The following is a 17,429-nucleotide window of genomic DNA, read 5'->3' on the forward strand; positions in this document are numbered from 1 at the left end:
GTTGTTTAACGCCGCACTCATTAATATTCCAGCGATATGACGGCGGCCTGTAATTAATTAAGTCTTGAGCAGACAATCCAGTGATAGACATTATCAGCATCGAGCTACGCAATTGGGATACGATGATATGCATCAACAGAGTTAGCGAGCCTAGATCCCGATCCCGTTTGTCACCTCTTATGACAAGCATAGTCACTTCAATTCTACCCCCCCTGGTAGAGAGCCCGACGAAAAATAGATAAGGTACTTGGTATGTGCCTTGACATGTCCCATTGAGAAAGAAATTATAGTTTTTTCATCACTTCAATTACCGCAGGATTATTGTTATAACGTATGGAAAATGAATCGGACAAGTCATTCATCCATGACTGATAAGTAGGTATTGCGTTCCCTCATCCGTTGTCGAACGAAAGCGTACTGGTGTGCGGTTGGTTGGTTGGTTGGTTGGTTTGTTGTTTAACGCCGCGCTCAGCAATAATCCAGCTATATATATGACGGCGGTCTGTAAATAATCGAGTCTGGACCAGACAATACAGTGATTGATAACATGAGCATCGATCCACGCAATTGGGATCGATGACATGCATAAACCAAGTCATCGAGCCTGACCACACGATCCCGATATTTGCACTTGCGGAGTGGTTTCGTCTGCAAACTGTCAGCCAACCCTCACGAATGTCCACATTACAACGTGTCCATTTAAACACAAAAAGCATCAGCCATAGAAAAACTCAATTAAAATCACACAAATCATGATATATTAATGTATTTAGTGGTGTGTATAACTTCGCCATCCTGTTACATCAATTAGATTGAATATCTTTTGAAAACTGTGTGTGAGTATGTCCATTGAAGTAAGTAATAGTTGTAATGTTATAACACCTGTTCCAAAACTAATTGCAACACGCACATGTGTGTGTATTAAAATGTGTCTGTTCCATCAACAACAAAAACCACATACAAAAACGTAATAACTCAATAAAAAAATTACATAAATCATGATATATTAAAGTGGTTAAATGTTGTCCATCATATCTTGAAACATAAATCAGTAAAAATTAATAATAAATATTATTATCAGTTCCATGATCTTTTTCACTGCCAATATTATAATATAGAATATTATCTTCACTTTAAAATGTTTCAAACATGACGGTTGTTATTGAAACTAATATTCATTTGCTCACAAATTATTTTTTCGTCCCTCGTAAGATATTCCAATATTTCATTACATTGCAGGGCATAGCTTCAGAGGTAAGCGCGTGACTATAAATTCAATCGCGTGTATATCGAACTCATGATATCCGATGAGCTACTGTGTGACGTTGTGTCTCGTAAAAAAATAGGATTCACATTCGCAATATTCCGTGACCTACAGTATAAAACTGTGATTGAAACGAGTGTTGTTGTCACGTTTATATGTTCTCATCTGCCGCCATGTCTCAAGGGATAACGGTGAGTATCCTAAAACTGTAGCTCTTGCTCTTGGAACAATAGAAAGATCTGCCAAACATTTCCATACATTTTGATATTAATATGTTGATTGAAAATGTGTACTTCTTTAGCACACTATAGCCTGCAATATTCCTGCCTATCCTCTACCGCCTCCGCGGTGTAGTGGAAAGAGCCTGGATTTCTGCTAATGCTCATAACTTGCACATTCTTCTTGAGGAGGTTAGAGTCGGAACTTGGTAGAGTGCCTAAACATGATTTCAGAAAATGTGTATAATTTTCACCATAAATGCAGGAAACGTATGATTCCTGAAATGTTCAGGATGTGCACATATTTACTGTGTGAATGAAACATTACACGTATAACCTGAAATGTTCAGGAATTATGCATGTATCTCTGAGAATATATACAGGTATGGGTTGGGAAATATGTCACAAATCTATTAAAGGTATTCAGGGATACCAAGGCTTTTCTCATATACATTTTACAACAGTAGGGGATACTTGGAAGTAATAAAAAAAAATCAAAAATTGTGAGAAATATTAGTTTCTTGTAATAGTTGTATGGTAATAATGCTCAAATTAGGAACCCAGTATGACAGTAGATGTTGTGACCGCCAACGATCTGGAAGTATGATATGGGTAAGATGGAAAATTGTAAAGTTGCCCAACATTCATTCAATCGAAGAGGCACACTGCGTAGGGGTCTCCCATGAAGGAGCCCGGCCTGGTCCTCTTGCAGCGCCTGGCCACGTTCAGCCAACGTCGTCGGCTGCCTATGACGTTGAAGCAAACGTCTCCCTATCATCTTCCTGATGTATTCAATCGGCGAAAGGTCTGGGCTCATTGCTGGCCATGACATTTCTATGGACATTGTGCTGCTAGAGGTGAGCACTGGCGATTCGTGCACGGTCATCCTGAGCAGGAGTGTAAAAGGACTCTAAATTGTGTTCTTAATCTTGACCCACTTCAGACAAGGGGTGAAGAAGCAGGCTGATAGCGAGGTTTGGTAAGCGAGGCAGTAGTGCATTCACCTCTCCTGGTGCTTCTTGACAGACAAAACGAAAACCCTTTGCAAACAGGACAACAATGCTGCCATTATGTTTCCCGATAGTACGTTCCAGTTACCTTTCCTTGCACAATAGACGCGTGAAGATCCGGGGTCAGCAAACACACTTGCCGTCATAAGCGACTATGCTTGTCGTAAGAGGCGACTAACGGGATCGGGTGGTCAGGCTAGCCGACATGGTTGATGCATGTCATCGATCCCAATTGCGTGGGTCGATGCTTATGATATTAATCACTGGATTGTCTGGTCCAGACTCGATTATTTACAGTCCGCCGTCATATACATTAACAACAAACAAACCAACCTTGCACAATATAGAATTGGGTTTTCTCAGTCATAGTGATGGCATCCCACACCATAACCGATCCACCGCTAAATCTGTCATGAGGTCACAGGTTGACATTTGTTTGATGTTCATTTCGATGTCTCCAGACACGACGGCGCCCATTAATGAAGTGAAGAGTGAAGCGGGATTCATCTGAAAAACGTGCCACTTGGCCAGTTACTTACCCCAGTTTCGATGTTGTGAACACCTTTGAGTGAGCGAGTGAGTGAGTGAGTTGGTTTATGCTTTACGTCACATCGGCAATATTTCAGCCATATCGTGACGAGAAGTTATACATAGACGTCAAGCTTTGTTTGTTTGTTTGTTTGTTGTTTAACGCCGCACTCAGCAATATTCCAGCTATATGGCGGCGGTCTGTAAAATAATCGAGTCTTGACCAGACAATCCAGTGATTGACATCATGAGCATCGATCCACGCAATTTGGATCGATGCCATGTATCAACCAAGTCAGCGAGCCTGACCACCCGATCCATATTATTCGCCTTTTACGACAAGCATAGTCGCCTTTTACGGCATGTATGGGTTGCTGAAGAACAATTCTAACCCGGAATCTTCACGGGTCAGACGTCAAGCATGAAGAAGAGCTGCCAATAGACGATTCTTAACAGTCTGACCCGTAACTCGCAATCCAATAGCCTGGTGAAAGTTAGCAGCCATTGATTGCCCGTTTGATCTTGGTTTTGGATCAATCGAACCTGGACTCTTGTCGCTGACTTTGGACGCCTTCAACGTGGTTGACGGTCAACATTTTAGATTTGTTGGTACCTGTGCCATAGCTTATCACAGACTGTGAAACATTGAAAGTATCGGCCACTATATGCTGACTTTTGACAGACCTGGCACCAAGTGATTTATACCTGTTTCCTAAACTGGAAGAACACCTTCGTGGAAAGTGCTATGACGACAACGATGACCTCAGCTGCCTGGAATGGGTTTTTCAGGGTGGCTTCTGAAAACTTCGAATTCAAAAGCTTTACTATCGATATGAGAAGTATATTAAAAAGCAGGGAGATTATGTTGAAAACTAAAACTAAAAACTCTTTCATCATTGATGGGTTTGTTTATTAGGCATAGGACCTTTGTTGACCAGACCTCGTAATAAGCAGAAGCTATCAATTTGGACAGAAATAATGGTCCACAGAGATTAATCGACCTTCCTTAAAAGTGTCAAGATCAGGAGTGACATCCAATGCTAGTGTTTGGCGCTACTGCGTGAGGCACTTGCAAACTATAGAATATATTTTGGTGTTCAGTTTTCAGACTATAGTTACATGCAAATTACATGTATGTCAGTGCTTACTTTAGGCATTTTCTGGTATTTCATTTACGTTTCTATAAATCTATGTAAGACTATTGCATCAAATCTCAGAGTTATGTTAGTATGTGTCTCTACACAGGTCTGTGGCAACGAGATTGAACTAAACAACCCTGGACAAGACCTGGTTCATGTCAAGGACAGAAGTGGTAAGGGGTACTCTCTACAACGCTATGATGGCGTCTATTACAACACTTTCTACAACGTTGCTCATCTTCAGCAGATCAAAGGATTTAAACTGCGCGCGGATGACGTTTACTTTGCTGGATATTTGAGGACAGGTAATTACACAAATGATGTTTGTTTGTTTGTTTGTTGTTTAACGCCGCACTGAACAATATTACAGCTATGTGACGGCGGTCTGTAAATAATCGAGACCCGTGAAGATTCCGGGGTAGAATAGGTCTTCAGCAACCCATACTTGCCGTAAAAGGCGACTATGCTTGTCGTAAAAGGCGACTAACGGGATCGGGTGGTCAGGCTCGCTGACTTGGTTGATGCATGTCATCGATCTCAATTGCGTGGATCGATTGCTCATGATACCAATCACTGGATTGTCTGGTCCAGACTCGATTATTTACAGACCGCCGTCATAGAGCTGTAATATTGCTGAGTGCGGCGTTAAACAACAAACCAACCAACTGTATAAAATCGAGTCTAGACCAGACAATCCAGTGATTGATGTCATGAGCATCAGTCCACGTAATTGGGATACGATGACATGCATCAACCTAGTCAGGGAAACTGACCACCCGCCTCTTACAAGCATAGTCGCCTTTTACGGCCAGCATGGGTTGCTGAAGAACTATTCTACGCCGGATCTTCACGGGTCACTTGACTATTAGTAAGTGCCCTCAGCTTTATCTGCTCGTAACCTAAAACACATTCACCTGAGATTCAGTATCTTTGAACACAAGTCTTTTTTTCAACAGGAACACACTGGACGTATGAAATGATGAGCATGCTCCTGAAAGGTAAAGCAGAAACCGCGCCAATCTGGAAAGGGGCGAACCAGTTAGAGATTGTGGGGGCTGCAGTCCTGGACGCGCTACCTTCTCCACGAATTATTAATACCCATGTCAATTTGTTCCATTCCCCTGATGATCTGATAGAGACGAAATGTCGGATTGTGTATTGCCTGAGAGACCCCAGAGATGTTGCCGTTTCTTTGTATAACCTGAGTCGTTCTGGATCTGTTGTGACCAACTATGCTGGAGATTTCAAGGATTATTTTTACCTCTTTCTTGAAGGGAAAGGTAGATTGTCTTAAATTAGTTCTCATGCTCTGTAATAGATTGCTACCCCTCGTTATATGATATAACTGGCAAATCGTAAAAACCAACAAAGCCAGAGTTGCATGCTGTTCTAAAACAACAACCCTTTCCAAAAACGACAAGCGAGCAATATGTGATGCGTGCAGCAAACCTATCTTAATGATCTGCATTGGTTTTTTTTATAAAAGGCATTCAGTACAACAGACTGTCAGTATTACAAACATATTTCAAATCCAAAATCATATTCATTTTTAACAGAAGAGTAGTCATGTATTTGGCCAAATTTTCCGTTTTTATGACACACATACAACCACCATAGGGAATTTATTCATTGTACTTAAACATAAAACTGCAATTTCATTTGTAGCTGATGTTAATGGGTACTTTGATCACATGAAGAAGGCTGAAAACTTTCTTCAACAACATCCGGACATCCCTGTACTCACAGTAGTGTATGAAGAGATGCTTGAGGTAATCTTGATCATCCTGTTACTGAATGTTAATAAATAAGCGTTGTTCATACAGTATCAACAGAAATGATACTATAAATGTATATGTTATCTGTTGGCTTTTGAGGCGTCGCATTGTCACAGATCCTATCCTTAAAATGAGAATTTAATCATTCAAAAAAAAGCAAATACGTGATGGGTTGTTTTGTTTTTTTGCTTTTAACGCCGAACTTATCAATATTCCAGCTATATGACGGCGGTCTGTTAATAATCGAGCCTGGACCAGAATATCCAGTAATTATAATCATGAGAATCGATCTATGCAATTGGGATATGATAACATGCATCAAGCAATTCAGCAAGCCTGTCCATCCGATCCCGTACATGTGTTATGATCAAGCCCTTGTGCTCCTATAGAATATACAATAAATAATATATGTATTCTTTTTCATAGAATAAGCTCATGGCAGTTGAAAGGCTGGCAGGTTTTCTTGGCGTCCAGAAGAATGTTGGTCTCTTTGAAGCTGTTGCTGAAAAATGCCAGTTTTCAAAAATGGTGGTTGACAAGAGTGCATACACTATAAAGTTCAGTGGAGAAAACTCTATTTTCCGAAAAGGTAAGATTCCCTAAGAGTATGATTCAATTATAGGATGAAGTAATTGGCTCTATTTTTTAACTGTTTCTCAAACGCATCAAATACATCATATCAGTGCCCTTAATTTGGCCCATCATACAAGTGAGTGAGTTTATAAGTTAATTTGACGCCACGTGAACGGTACTCCATGGCGTATCAGCTTAATGCGACCCGTAAAGATCCGGGGTAGAATAGGTCTTCAGCAACCCATGCTTGCCGTAAAAGGCGACTATGCTTGTCGTAAAAGGCGACTAACGGGGTCGGGTGTTCAGGCTCGCTGACTTGGTTGATGCATGTCATCAATCCCAATTGCGTGGATCGATGCTCATGATATCAATCACTGGATTTTCTGGTCCAGACTCGATTATTTACAGACCGCCGTCATATAGCTGGAATATTGCTGAGTGCGGCGTTAATCAACAAACAACAATCAGCTTAATGTTAAAGTAAAGACCACGTGATGCAGGTCTCTGACGTTTATGGCTTTGGTGAAACCAACGAGCACGTGTGTATAGTGATGACAAACCCAGAGATATAATCCGAACCCAACAGCACAGGTTGGTGGCGTACACAAAAGTCGCAACCGTGCACAGCGAAATTGCGGCGCCTGTGTTTCTCCTCCGGCATCCATAACACAATGTCTCACGTGTGTGTCATTTTCGTCTGAGCGACAAATGCCTGCTGGTTTTTAAAATGACGATAAGTCGGTCAACAAAACAATCGTGTTCATAAGTGACGTTTACATAGTGCATGTCTTTGGATTTTCCTTCCAAATAAGTGGTATCATATCAGGTTCAGAGCGGCTGCTTCTATTTCAGGTGTGAGTGGTGACTGGAAGAACTGGTTCACTGACGAAATGTTGGAGGACTATATCCGTGTGTATAACGAAGAAATGGCCGGCTCCAGATTCTACCGCAAAGAGTATGTACGGCAGAAGTAGTTCCTCATCACAGAATATAGCCTTGAGGAATAAAAGCAAACAGTCGAATGAATACTCAAATCATTTATATAATATCATATATACAGTTGGTTGTTTAACACCGCACTTGGGCGGTGGGGTAGCCTATTGGTTAAAGGGTTCGCTTGTCACGCCAAAGACGCGGGTTCGATTCCCCACATGGGTACAATATGTGAAGTCTATTTCTGGTGTCCCCGCCGTGATATTGCTGGAATATTGCTAAAAGCGACGTAAAACCATACTCATTCACTTTAACACCGCACTCAGCAATATTCCAGCTGTATGACCAAGCGTTGATGTCAGGTTTGTGAAAATACATGCTTAATATACAAGTATATGGAAAAATACTAACAGTAAATACAGGTGACTTATCCTTATCCATTTCGCCTGCAGATCTTGAGACCGGTGTAGTATGGATTTGTTCCCTGTATAATTTAAAACTGCGCCCTCAACACTGTTGGTCCAGTTACCTACTTATTGCAGCTCGCTGTATTTACTATTAGAATCTGAATAGTTTCGATCTTTATAGACAAAATTATACTTTAGGTCCTACCTTCTTTGAATTGTGTTATAACTAAGAATTGACTTCAGTATATTTTGTGTTAACAGAGGATTCCACAGTACGCATACCTGAGTTTAGGTTTATACCCCAATCATCTGAAGACCAAATAGATTGAGCATCGATCCACAAAATTGGGATACAATGACATACATCAACCAAGTCAGCGAGCCTGACCACCCGATCCCGTTAGTCGCCTCTTACGAGCAGGGTCGCCTTTTACGGCAAGCATGGGTTGCTGGAGACCTATTCTACCCCGGATCTTCACGGGTCGATTGATCCTTGAAGTTAAGATCCACACTCTCTCAACCATGTCATGGAAATTGACCAACCCTTCCATTTGGTCGCCTCTTAACTGGAGACGAATTCTGAAGCTGAATCAAGTTGAATAAGGACAAGGAATCGGTACTGATTTAGTAGAGACTTCATCAATGTGCATTTATCTGGAAACACATTTGTTTCTTAACTCAAGGTATCCTCATTGAGGATATCGTGCTCCATCACGGAAAGATGACGATGATGAGGAATATACCAATCACTGGATTGTCCGTCCAGAATCCAATGTTTCCTGACCGTCGTCATATAGCTGGGATACTGCTGAGTGTGGCGTTAAACAACAACCAGAAAAGTACGTTACAACCAGAAAAGAACGCACTTGCATAACCATAACGTTATGAATAGTAATACACTATTCACATTGAAATTTATACAAATACATAGTGAAGTGTGAAGGACACAAGATATACGACTTTTCCATTGGACGAGAGGTCAGTTACATGACCGCGAAACTGACGTTCATATGTTTATGAACGACACATTTTGACGTTCATACGTTTTCACGGGATTGTATTCTTGAAATGACGTAAACACTGACACACTTCTCCAATATTCCTGGGGTAAAACCCTGGGAATCCCCCGGCATAAAAAAATTCAGAAGCGTTGCTTCTGATCATTTAGACTCCTTCATCTTGAACTTAACATATTATTATACATTCAAGAGAGTCAGAGAGTTAAACTGCAAACCCGTTTAAGAATATTCTCGTAACGACCAATTACAGTGGACAAAACGAAAAAATGCTAATCCAAACTATGACTGACATGTGACATTCTTCAGCAAACTATATATAAATTATATTTTAATATAGTTAAATCAGAAATTATAAGAGTTTACTTTCACTTTGTGCGAGTACATTGGAGTATTAGGCAAATCAGCGTGTGGACGTCATCGAAAGCTTCCACGTTTGGCCCTCGCTCTATGAAGGTTCAGACTCCAATGAACTCACACAAAGTGAAAGTCAATTCTGAAACTTGCAGCGGGTAACAATTTGCCAGTAAAGTCAACACATCATGTCAAGCCATCATCTCTAGGCGAGGTGTTCAGCATCTATCACGATGATATCATCATGTCGTATCTACCTGTAAGGCCTCTTCATAACTGTGGAAATTAACAGGAGCGTCGGGATGCTCATTGAAGAAGTTCTCAGCATCTCGCCAGTGATGAAACAGGCCGTTGTAATCAACTTTTAGAACACAGTTTTATGCTTTATTATAATTTAGAGATTTAAGTAAATACATGCAGCAAAGAGGGTTTGGGTGATCCTGGCACAGTCAGGCTGGTTAGGTTCATCATCAGCTCAGGGTCCTTGCCCCCTCTACACGCAGCCCAAACAGCGAATGGGACTTCTCCTAGGAAGTACTGCCTAGTCGAACCTACACATAGACCTTGCAGCCTTCTGCATTACACAGACTAACAGAAGGGTTTTATTCCTGGCAGTAAACCCAGTTACTCCACCAATGTCAGTCAATAGATTCGGAGGTGCCAAACCTAAGGCATCGACAACATTGTGGAGACATTTCGAAAGCGAGATCCGCATAGCATATTTGCCATGTTTGGTTGGTTGGGTTTTTGTTTAACGCCGCACTCAGCAATATCCCAGCTATATGACGGCGGTCTGTAAATAATAGCGTCTGGACCAGACAATCTAGTGATTAATATCATGAGCATCGATCCACGCAACTGGGATCGATGACATGCATCAACCAAGTCAGCGAGCCTGACCACCCGATCCCGTTAGTCGCCTGTTACGGCAAGCATGGGTTGCTGAAGACCTATTCTACCCACAAAAGTTGCTAGACTTTCAATAAGGATATATTCATCATAGTATGCACCAAAACGGAACTGAAACAGATTAAGATAGTGGATAAAAGTATATGTACTTATTTTGAGAATGAGCCTGAAAATAGGAAACATCTCTTTGTGTCCTGTGAACATGTGAAGGGATTTTGGAATGAGTTGGCATGTTAAAACAACTGGATATACACATTTCCCTCTCGGACAATATTGCTTGGAATGAACATTAGCTGGAATTATGATTTTCTAAACCTCTTTTATCCAGACGAAATGTAATCCATACCATGTTACTGTTGAATTGTGAATTACCAACGTATACAGTAGATAAAAAAACAATTATTTGATTTTGAAATTTCTAATACGAATTAAGTAATAATTACTTTGATTTATATCTTGAATATAAGATAAGTAAACATTTTTTAGAGAACCTTTCAGATGTTTACTAATACATTGTATGGATAAAAGAGTGCTTTGACAATATCCATAAAAGTATTTCAACTCATTGTTTCAATGAATATATAAATATAATGCATGAGTTGGAAATAACATAACCCATGACTGAATTGTTTGATTTATGGATTGAATGTTACTTACAATACTACCAGATGAAGAACATGCATTTGGGGTGTCTTTCATCCAGCCATGGTTGAGAGGATCTAGAGTCGAAGCGTCTTCATCTAAAGCATGTTTCCAGATGCAGGTTTACAGATGAGCCGTCAATGCATTCTGTTCACATGCCTCCTGAGTAGGTGGCAATGACATGATCTTCATAGATGAGAGAGCATTTCTTCTTCCAACTTTTGATATCCATACTTTGAAACGTAGCTCATGCATTGTAGATGCAGTGTGACCATAGCATGATGACAGAAATAACATGGATTCTTCTTTTATTTCTTTAGAGGAAGCAGACAAGTCCCAACATGATGAATAACCTTACAATAACATTTCAACAATTTGACAGCAGTAGATTTTCCAACACCCCAGCACTGAGCCACTGTGTCACACAGCCTGTGAGAACGTAAGCTGCAAGAATTTTGGGAACAATAGCAGAGTGTTTCTCAACTGTGGCTTTGATGTCAATGGACTTCTTGTTGACAGATGATGTTGACTCCAAGCATAGCTGACACGTTAATTGTTGGTTCTGGTAGAAATGCAGTAGCAGCACAAATACATCAGTGTCGTCACACACCACTGTGATAGATGCATTGGCAACTGACTCTGCAACAGATACCACCTGCTGAATGATAATAAAATCAGCCTCTTCATGGGACAGCAGTAGATCTTGAGATCTTGTCAATGAATCAGTAAACCATTGTTGACCTCCACAGGTACCCAGGAACTTCCAGTTAATACTAGCTTGTGTGAGCAGACTTTCAACGATTCTCTCATCTCTTGCAGATAATCTATTACTAGATCTATCAGTTGATTTTTGTTTGAAGTAACTGTAAGTAGAATCGTCTGTGGTGGGAGGGGCATGGATAGAGAAATCGTGTGTTGTCGGTTGGCTTCTTTGTCCCGTGATGTCTAGTGACACCTTTGATGCTGTATTCAAAGTACCTGTCAAATACAAGGTACACATCAGCGTCTTTCAGTTTCCTCATTACATATGAAGCAACATTGTCAATGAAATCTTTTACTTTTCCATCTTTCGGCCAGTGAACCACTCACAGCATTGCAGAACCATCAATTATAATACTTTTTTGGTCCGATGGGAGGCCCTCTGACAATTAAACCTGCAATTGATTCCTCAAACTAGCTTTGTTTGTGGCTGTTCCCATTATACCTGCATCTGTAAACATAGAAGTAGGCACTGGTGCCAACTCAAACTTTAAGACCTCAGCAGTGTTTGGCTTTAAGGTGATGCCAATGATGCCATCTGGACCCTTTCCATATTTCATGATAGTAGTTTCAATCGAACTTACCAAACAACATATTTGGCCTCCATACGGTCCTCTGCTGGCGCTTGAGATTCCAAGGGTATATTTTAAAACACATTTTAATTAAAATCCTCAAGGTTGCCAAGTTGGCATCCAGTAGTTTCTTGATCTACATATCTTTAACTTATAAAATCAGCAATAAAACACTGTGGGACCTCAAATGCAAGGTTAGCATTGAAAATTGCTTTTAGCTACTAGACAAACCCATCCATGCACTGTAAAAGCTGCGAGAACATGTTTATTAAAGTCACATGACCTCAAAATATTCTCTCACAGGGTCTAAGTCCTTCACAAAAATATGGGTTCCATCTATCTTAAGGGGAGGAGGGGCCAATTCCTCCAATGATTCCTGCAACCACCAATCGCTGATCACTATGCTTCCCATATCAAACTTAAAATAGGAGGAGCTACAACTGTAGCCATCCTAATCTTAAGCTTCTGCTTTAGCAAATTGCAAGCATTTCCTTGATGAAGACTTCGTGATCATTAAGGCGTGCTTGAAACTAGGACATTTAAATGTGAACCAAACTACTGTAAAGTTGTCAAGCAAGAGTGAAGTAAGACAGCATAGTACAGACTTACATAAAACCACTACTGACACCCTCCTGTGTATCAGGCTAAACAACGAGGCTGCTGGTGTGAACGTGTCATTGAATGATTGCGCAACTCACGTGTGAGGAATAAGGCACGCTTAATTAAGTTCTTTGACTTACATTTAAGAGAAACATTTACCTTGGAGAAGTTTTAGTCCTGCTGATATGATAAATTTATAGTTTGCATGTTAAGATCTATATACGCGCTCGAGTCGTAGGATTCGAAGACAATGTCTTGCATATTTGACCGCGACCAGGCTGCTGCCTTAATTACAAACACGAGTGAAGATGTTACTTCTGATAATGTTTACGAGGTGCTGTCATTGATTCTAATTTTGATTTAACAAAAGAAGATACAGTTACTCCTGCTGTTGATTCTGATCTGTCTGTCCCAACACCGTTGTACTGTTTACTACAACAACTGATACAACTGCATCTCAAAGCCAACTTGAAGTGAATGATTCAAATGACAGAGAAGAATCTAGTTGTTTCGGCATCAAATGAGAATTGTTATTTGTTTGTTGTTTAACGCCGCACTCAGAATATTCCAGCTATATGACGGCGGTCTGTATAACAATCGAGTCTGGACCAGACACCCAGTGATTTACATCATGAGCATCGATCCACACAATTGGGATCGATGACGTGTATCAACCAAGTCAGCGAGCCTGACCACCCGATCCCGTTAGTCGCCTTTTACGACAAGCATAGTCGCCTCAAATGGGAAGTACGTCCCTGACAATGATGATACAGCCTTTGACGAAACACATCCACCTGTACAAAACGCAGATGCTTGTAAGACCACCAAATGCCGATGTGGATATTTGTGAGACATAGTAGTGATCTGAAGCCTCGTCCTTCAACAGCTTGTCAAGCCAAAGACCAAGACGATGGTATTCATGATGCTAATAAAGGTACATAATAGACGTACATCCTCGTTCCTCGATCAACACAAGACACAGTCAACAAAACTGGATAAATAGCACTGGAAATCGACGCAGACAGGCTGGAAAGAATTATATGAAGGCGAATAGAAGAAAAACTGACAAAGGACTGTCAAAGCAAATGTAGATTTCAGTGGTGACAGTTAATCAATTTTTCATCAAAAGAAATTACATTTGCCTTCTTTTTAACAATGACAGACAATGAAAAGTATCTTTACTATTTTTATTGATCTCAGTAAGTGTATACATTATACATCAGTGATATACAATATTATTCAAGTTTCAAAAGATGCATATATATCTGTTAGCAGACAGAATGATATTATTCATAAATAGATGTTTCCTGTTTCAGGCTCATTCTCACAATAAGTACATAATTTTTATCCACTATCTTCATCTATTGCAGTTCCCTTTTGCTGCATTATACTATGATGAATATATCTATATTAAAAGTCTAGCAACTTAGTGTCATTTCTGCTTTTTCTAAAGTCGGTAAACTTTTATTCCACGGTACTGTGATATTTATCAAATTTCCCAGTTATAGCAAACTGGGGGATATGCTTCCGATTTCATGTGTTATTAAACAATCGGCAACCCTAAGAAATCGAAACCAAACTTTTCTGCACATTATTAATTCCCATATACTGGATCACCGTATTTTCACCGCTAACAAATTTTCTCCAGGCTCTAGGAATATTTTTAATAACTCTTTCGTAGTCTTGAAAAGTGCCCATGACATTAAATGTTTCCATAAACACAGTGAAGGGTAGTATACCTTCATCATTGCAGAGATCTTTAATTGTCTGAATACCTTTTTTTATGGTTTGGCCATCAACTTATTCAAATAGTCTGAAAGTTGGCCATTTTTGGTGCTACAAGATTTTAATCATTTTAATTTAAAATTGATATGCATCACGTTTAGGCCGAATCAACATTGTCTTAACGTTGTAAAAATGTATTGTTTGGTACTGTATCAAACGCCTTTTCCAAATCTAGCAACAGCAAAAAAACTTTTTTATTTTGTATCTAAGTTACAAACATGACATCCAAAAACATCTTCATCTATACACCCTTCCGGGATCAATCCAGTTTGTGGCATGCCAAATGGTCGTAAAGACTTTTGTTCATTTCTGGTTGATTAATGTAGCCGTCAAAAATTGGTTACGGAGGTGACGTAAGACAATCTGACGATCCTCTGCATGTGACGTCACACGTGGTCGACCTGGCCGAGGGCGATCAGCGGTGGTACCCGTTTGCTGTAGACGCGTCTGTAAATCATAAACTACAACCCATCGTCCTTGCGACTTCAGCTACGGACGTTCCCGTCTGCAACATGCCGATGGCACGTTCACGTTGCACATTTGAAAGGCGTGGCATGACAAATGGCCATAAAGACTTTTGTTTTCTTGTGTTTTTCTTTTTTTATTAATGACTGCTAACAAGTATGTCTGAAAACACGTGCGGTACTTTTGCCACTATAGTGCTGTGCACATGATTTTGATCGATTCATCTGCACAAAAACGGGTGTTATCTGAAGACAATACGTGTCCATTACTGTTTAAATACACAATAAGGGCCCACAATGATAACTGGTCAAAATGGTAGAATAGGTCTTCAGCAACCCATGCTTGCCGTAAAAGGCGACTATGCTTGTCGTAAAAGGCGACTAACGGGATCGGAGGGTCAGGCTCGCTGACATGGTTGATGCATGTCATCGATCCCAATTGCGTGGATCGATGCTCATGATAGCAATCACTGGATTGTCTGGTCCAGACTCGATTATTTACAGACCGCCATCATATAGCTGGAATATTGCTGAGTGTGGTGTTAAACAACAAACAAGCAAACAAAACAAGACAAAACGTAACGCTGACTCTTTGGTGATAGTAATGATAAAGAGATTTCAGTGGGTTGTGGATCTGAATAAAGGGACCACCTATAATACCCTTCTCTGTATTTAGCTGAGATGTGGGAATTGCTTCGTCGATTTTATGTTTGTACAAAGTATGACGCTTTTAATGCTAAAACATATTTTGTTTACATCATTATGCATTACTCGCATATATTATAGGCATGAGATGGTGTGTAGCACGGATGCAAGGACAGATACATCACAGAGAGAAGAGCCTCTCTATAAACAACTAGCCTCCACGGTGATGCTGCTTATAAATCTGGTATTAATCAGGAGTGATTGCTGACATACATCTAACTGACGGGTGACTATGCTTGTCGTAAAAGGCCTAAGGCACCGAGAACAACGGAGAGTCGGACAACTTGATAAGTGGGTTGCAAGCGTGACATTTCGAAAGGTCGGTCGCATATTTGCCATGTTTTTTCTGAATCTTGCCAATCACACAGGTGTCAAAAGGGACAGAAAAGTCAATGATATAAATGATTTCATTGGATTTATCAAAAAGGACAGGTTTGTTGGTCTGGATAGATCTATGGATGTATACGCGTCTATTCCAAAGCATTGGACCCATGTGTCAAAACCACAAGTATGTCGAAGACGGTAATAAAATGATCGATCCTCTCTATCATGTCATTGGATTTGTCAAAAAGGACAAGATCAGGTTTGTTGTTTAACGCCGCACTCAGCAACATTCAAGCTATTAGACGGCGGTCTGTAAATAATAATACAACAATAATATTTGTCTGCACCAGACAATCCAGTGATCGACATAATGAACATCGACCCAGGCAATTGGGATACGATGACATGCATCAATCAAGTCAGCGAACCTGACCACCCGATCACGTTAGTCGCCTCTTACAACAAGCATAGTCCATATGGAAGGTTTGTTGGCCTGGATAGGTCTGAGGCTGAGGCCGTCCAAAGAATTTTGTATTAATCGTTTCCATGACGCCCTCTATACATGGGTCGTACCATGGATGGAACTCTGTTTCAAAACCACAAGCATGGCGAGGACGGTAATAAAATGACAGAGCAACTCCATCATGTTGCTTAAGATACTTCCAAAGCTGGGAATCCACTGACAACGTGTTGGACAATCTCATTATTTTCATTTTCATAATTTACATTTCATATTTACATTTTGATCCAATATCACACATTGACGGTTTCGAGTGGGAAGTGATTTGTCTTGAGCAGCAAACATGATAAAAACATATTATTTTTATTTTCTTGTTTGAAATAGTACATCATGATTTTCAGTTATATGTGTGACGGTTAATAGCAATCGAAAGCAAGTTTTCTGGAATGTTATATTAGATAAATTATCATGCAAACATATTAGCAGACTGAGTAATAATACGTACACATGACAACTGGTAGCCATACACATGAGGGACACGGGCAACTCTAAAGTCTTATGTGGCGAGAGTGAGTGAGTGAGTGAGTCGGGTTTAAAGCCGCTTTTAACAATATTCCAGTTATATCACGGCATGTCAGCTTAATGTGGGAGGAAAGCCCGAAGTGATGCAGGTCCCTGACGTTTACCACTTCGGTGAAACCCACGAGCACGGGTATGGTGCAGACAAACCTAGAAACATAATCGGGGCGAACCAGGATTCGAACCCACAATCATAGGTCTCTGGCGTGCCCAAGGGACACAACTCTGCACAGCGAACGCGGCGCCTCAGACGACTGGGCCACCCGTGCCCCCTGTGGCGAGAGCTAAAAGCCTTGAACTATCAACATCGCTGATGGGGGACACTTGTTGGATCTCTCAGTAGGCACGGGTGACCCAGTTATTTAATGAGTGAGTGAGTTGGGTTTACGCCGCTTTTAGCAATATACCACCAA

General features: G+C 40.5%; 1 protein-coding gene across 1 annotated transcript; it reads left to right on the forward strand.

The window, feature by feature from the left end:
- The first annotated feature begins 1,419 nt into the window (after nucleotides 1-1,419).
- LOC139462119 (sulfotransferase 1B1-like) lies at nucleotides 1,420-7,481 on the forward strand. The gene is made up of 6 exons (XM_071243626.1): nucleotides 1,420-1,455; nucleotides 4,266-4,464; nucleotides 5,116-5,439; nucleotides 5,825-5,928; nucleotides 6,361-6,523; nucleotides 7,360-7,481. Exons 1-6 carry the CDS (start codon nucleotides 1,420-1,422, stop codon nucleotides 7,479-7,481), a joined length of 948 nt encoding a protein of 315 aa, XP_071099727.1.
- The last annotated feature ends 9,948 nt before the right edge of the window (nucleotides 7,482-17,429 follow it).

Source organism: Haliotis cracherodii, unplaced genomic scaffold (genome assembly GCF_022045235.1).
Source record: "Haliotis cracherodii isolate W230 unplaced genomic scaffold, xgHalCrac1.p SCAF_15, whole genome shotgun sequence".
Taxonomy (NCBI): domain Eukaryota; kingdom Metazoa; phylum Mollusca; class Gastropoda; order Lepetellida; family Haliotidae; genus Haliotis; species Haliotis cracherodii.

Coding starts and splice junctions, on each gene's coding strand:
- LOC139462119 (XM_071243626.1), top strand. CDS start 1,420: ATGTTCTCATCTGCCGCCATGTCTCAAGGGATAACG. Junction 1,456..4,265: donor CCATGTCTCAAGGGATAACG/GTGAGTATCCTA, acceptor GTCTCTACACAG/GTCTGTGGCAACGAGATTGA. Junction 5,929..6,360: donor TGTATGAAGAGATGCTTGAG/GTAATCTTGATC, acceptor TCTTTTTCATAG/AATAAGCTCATGGCAGTTGA.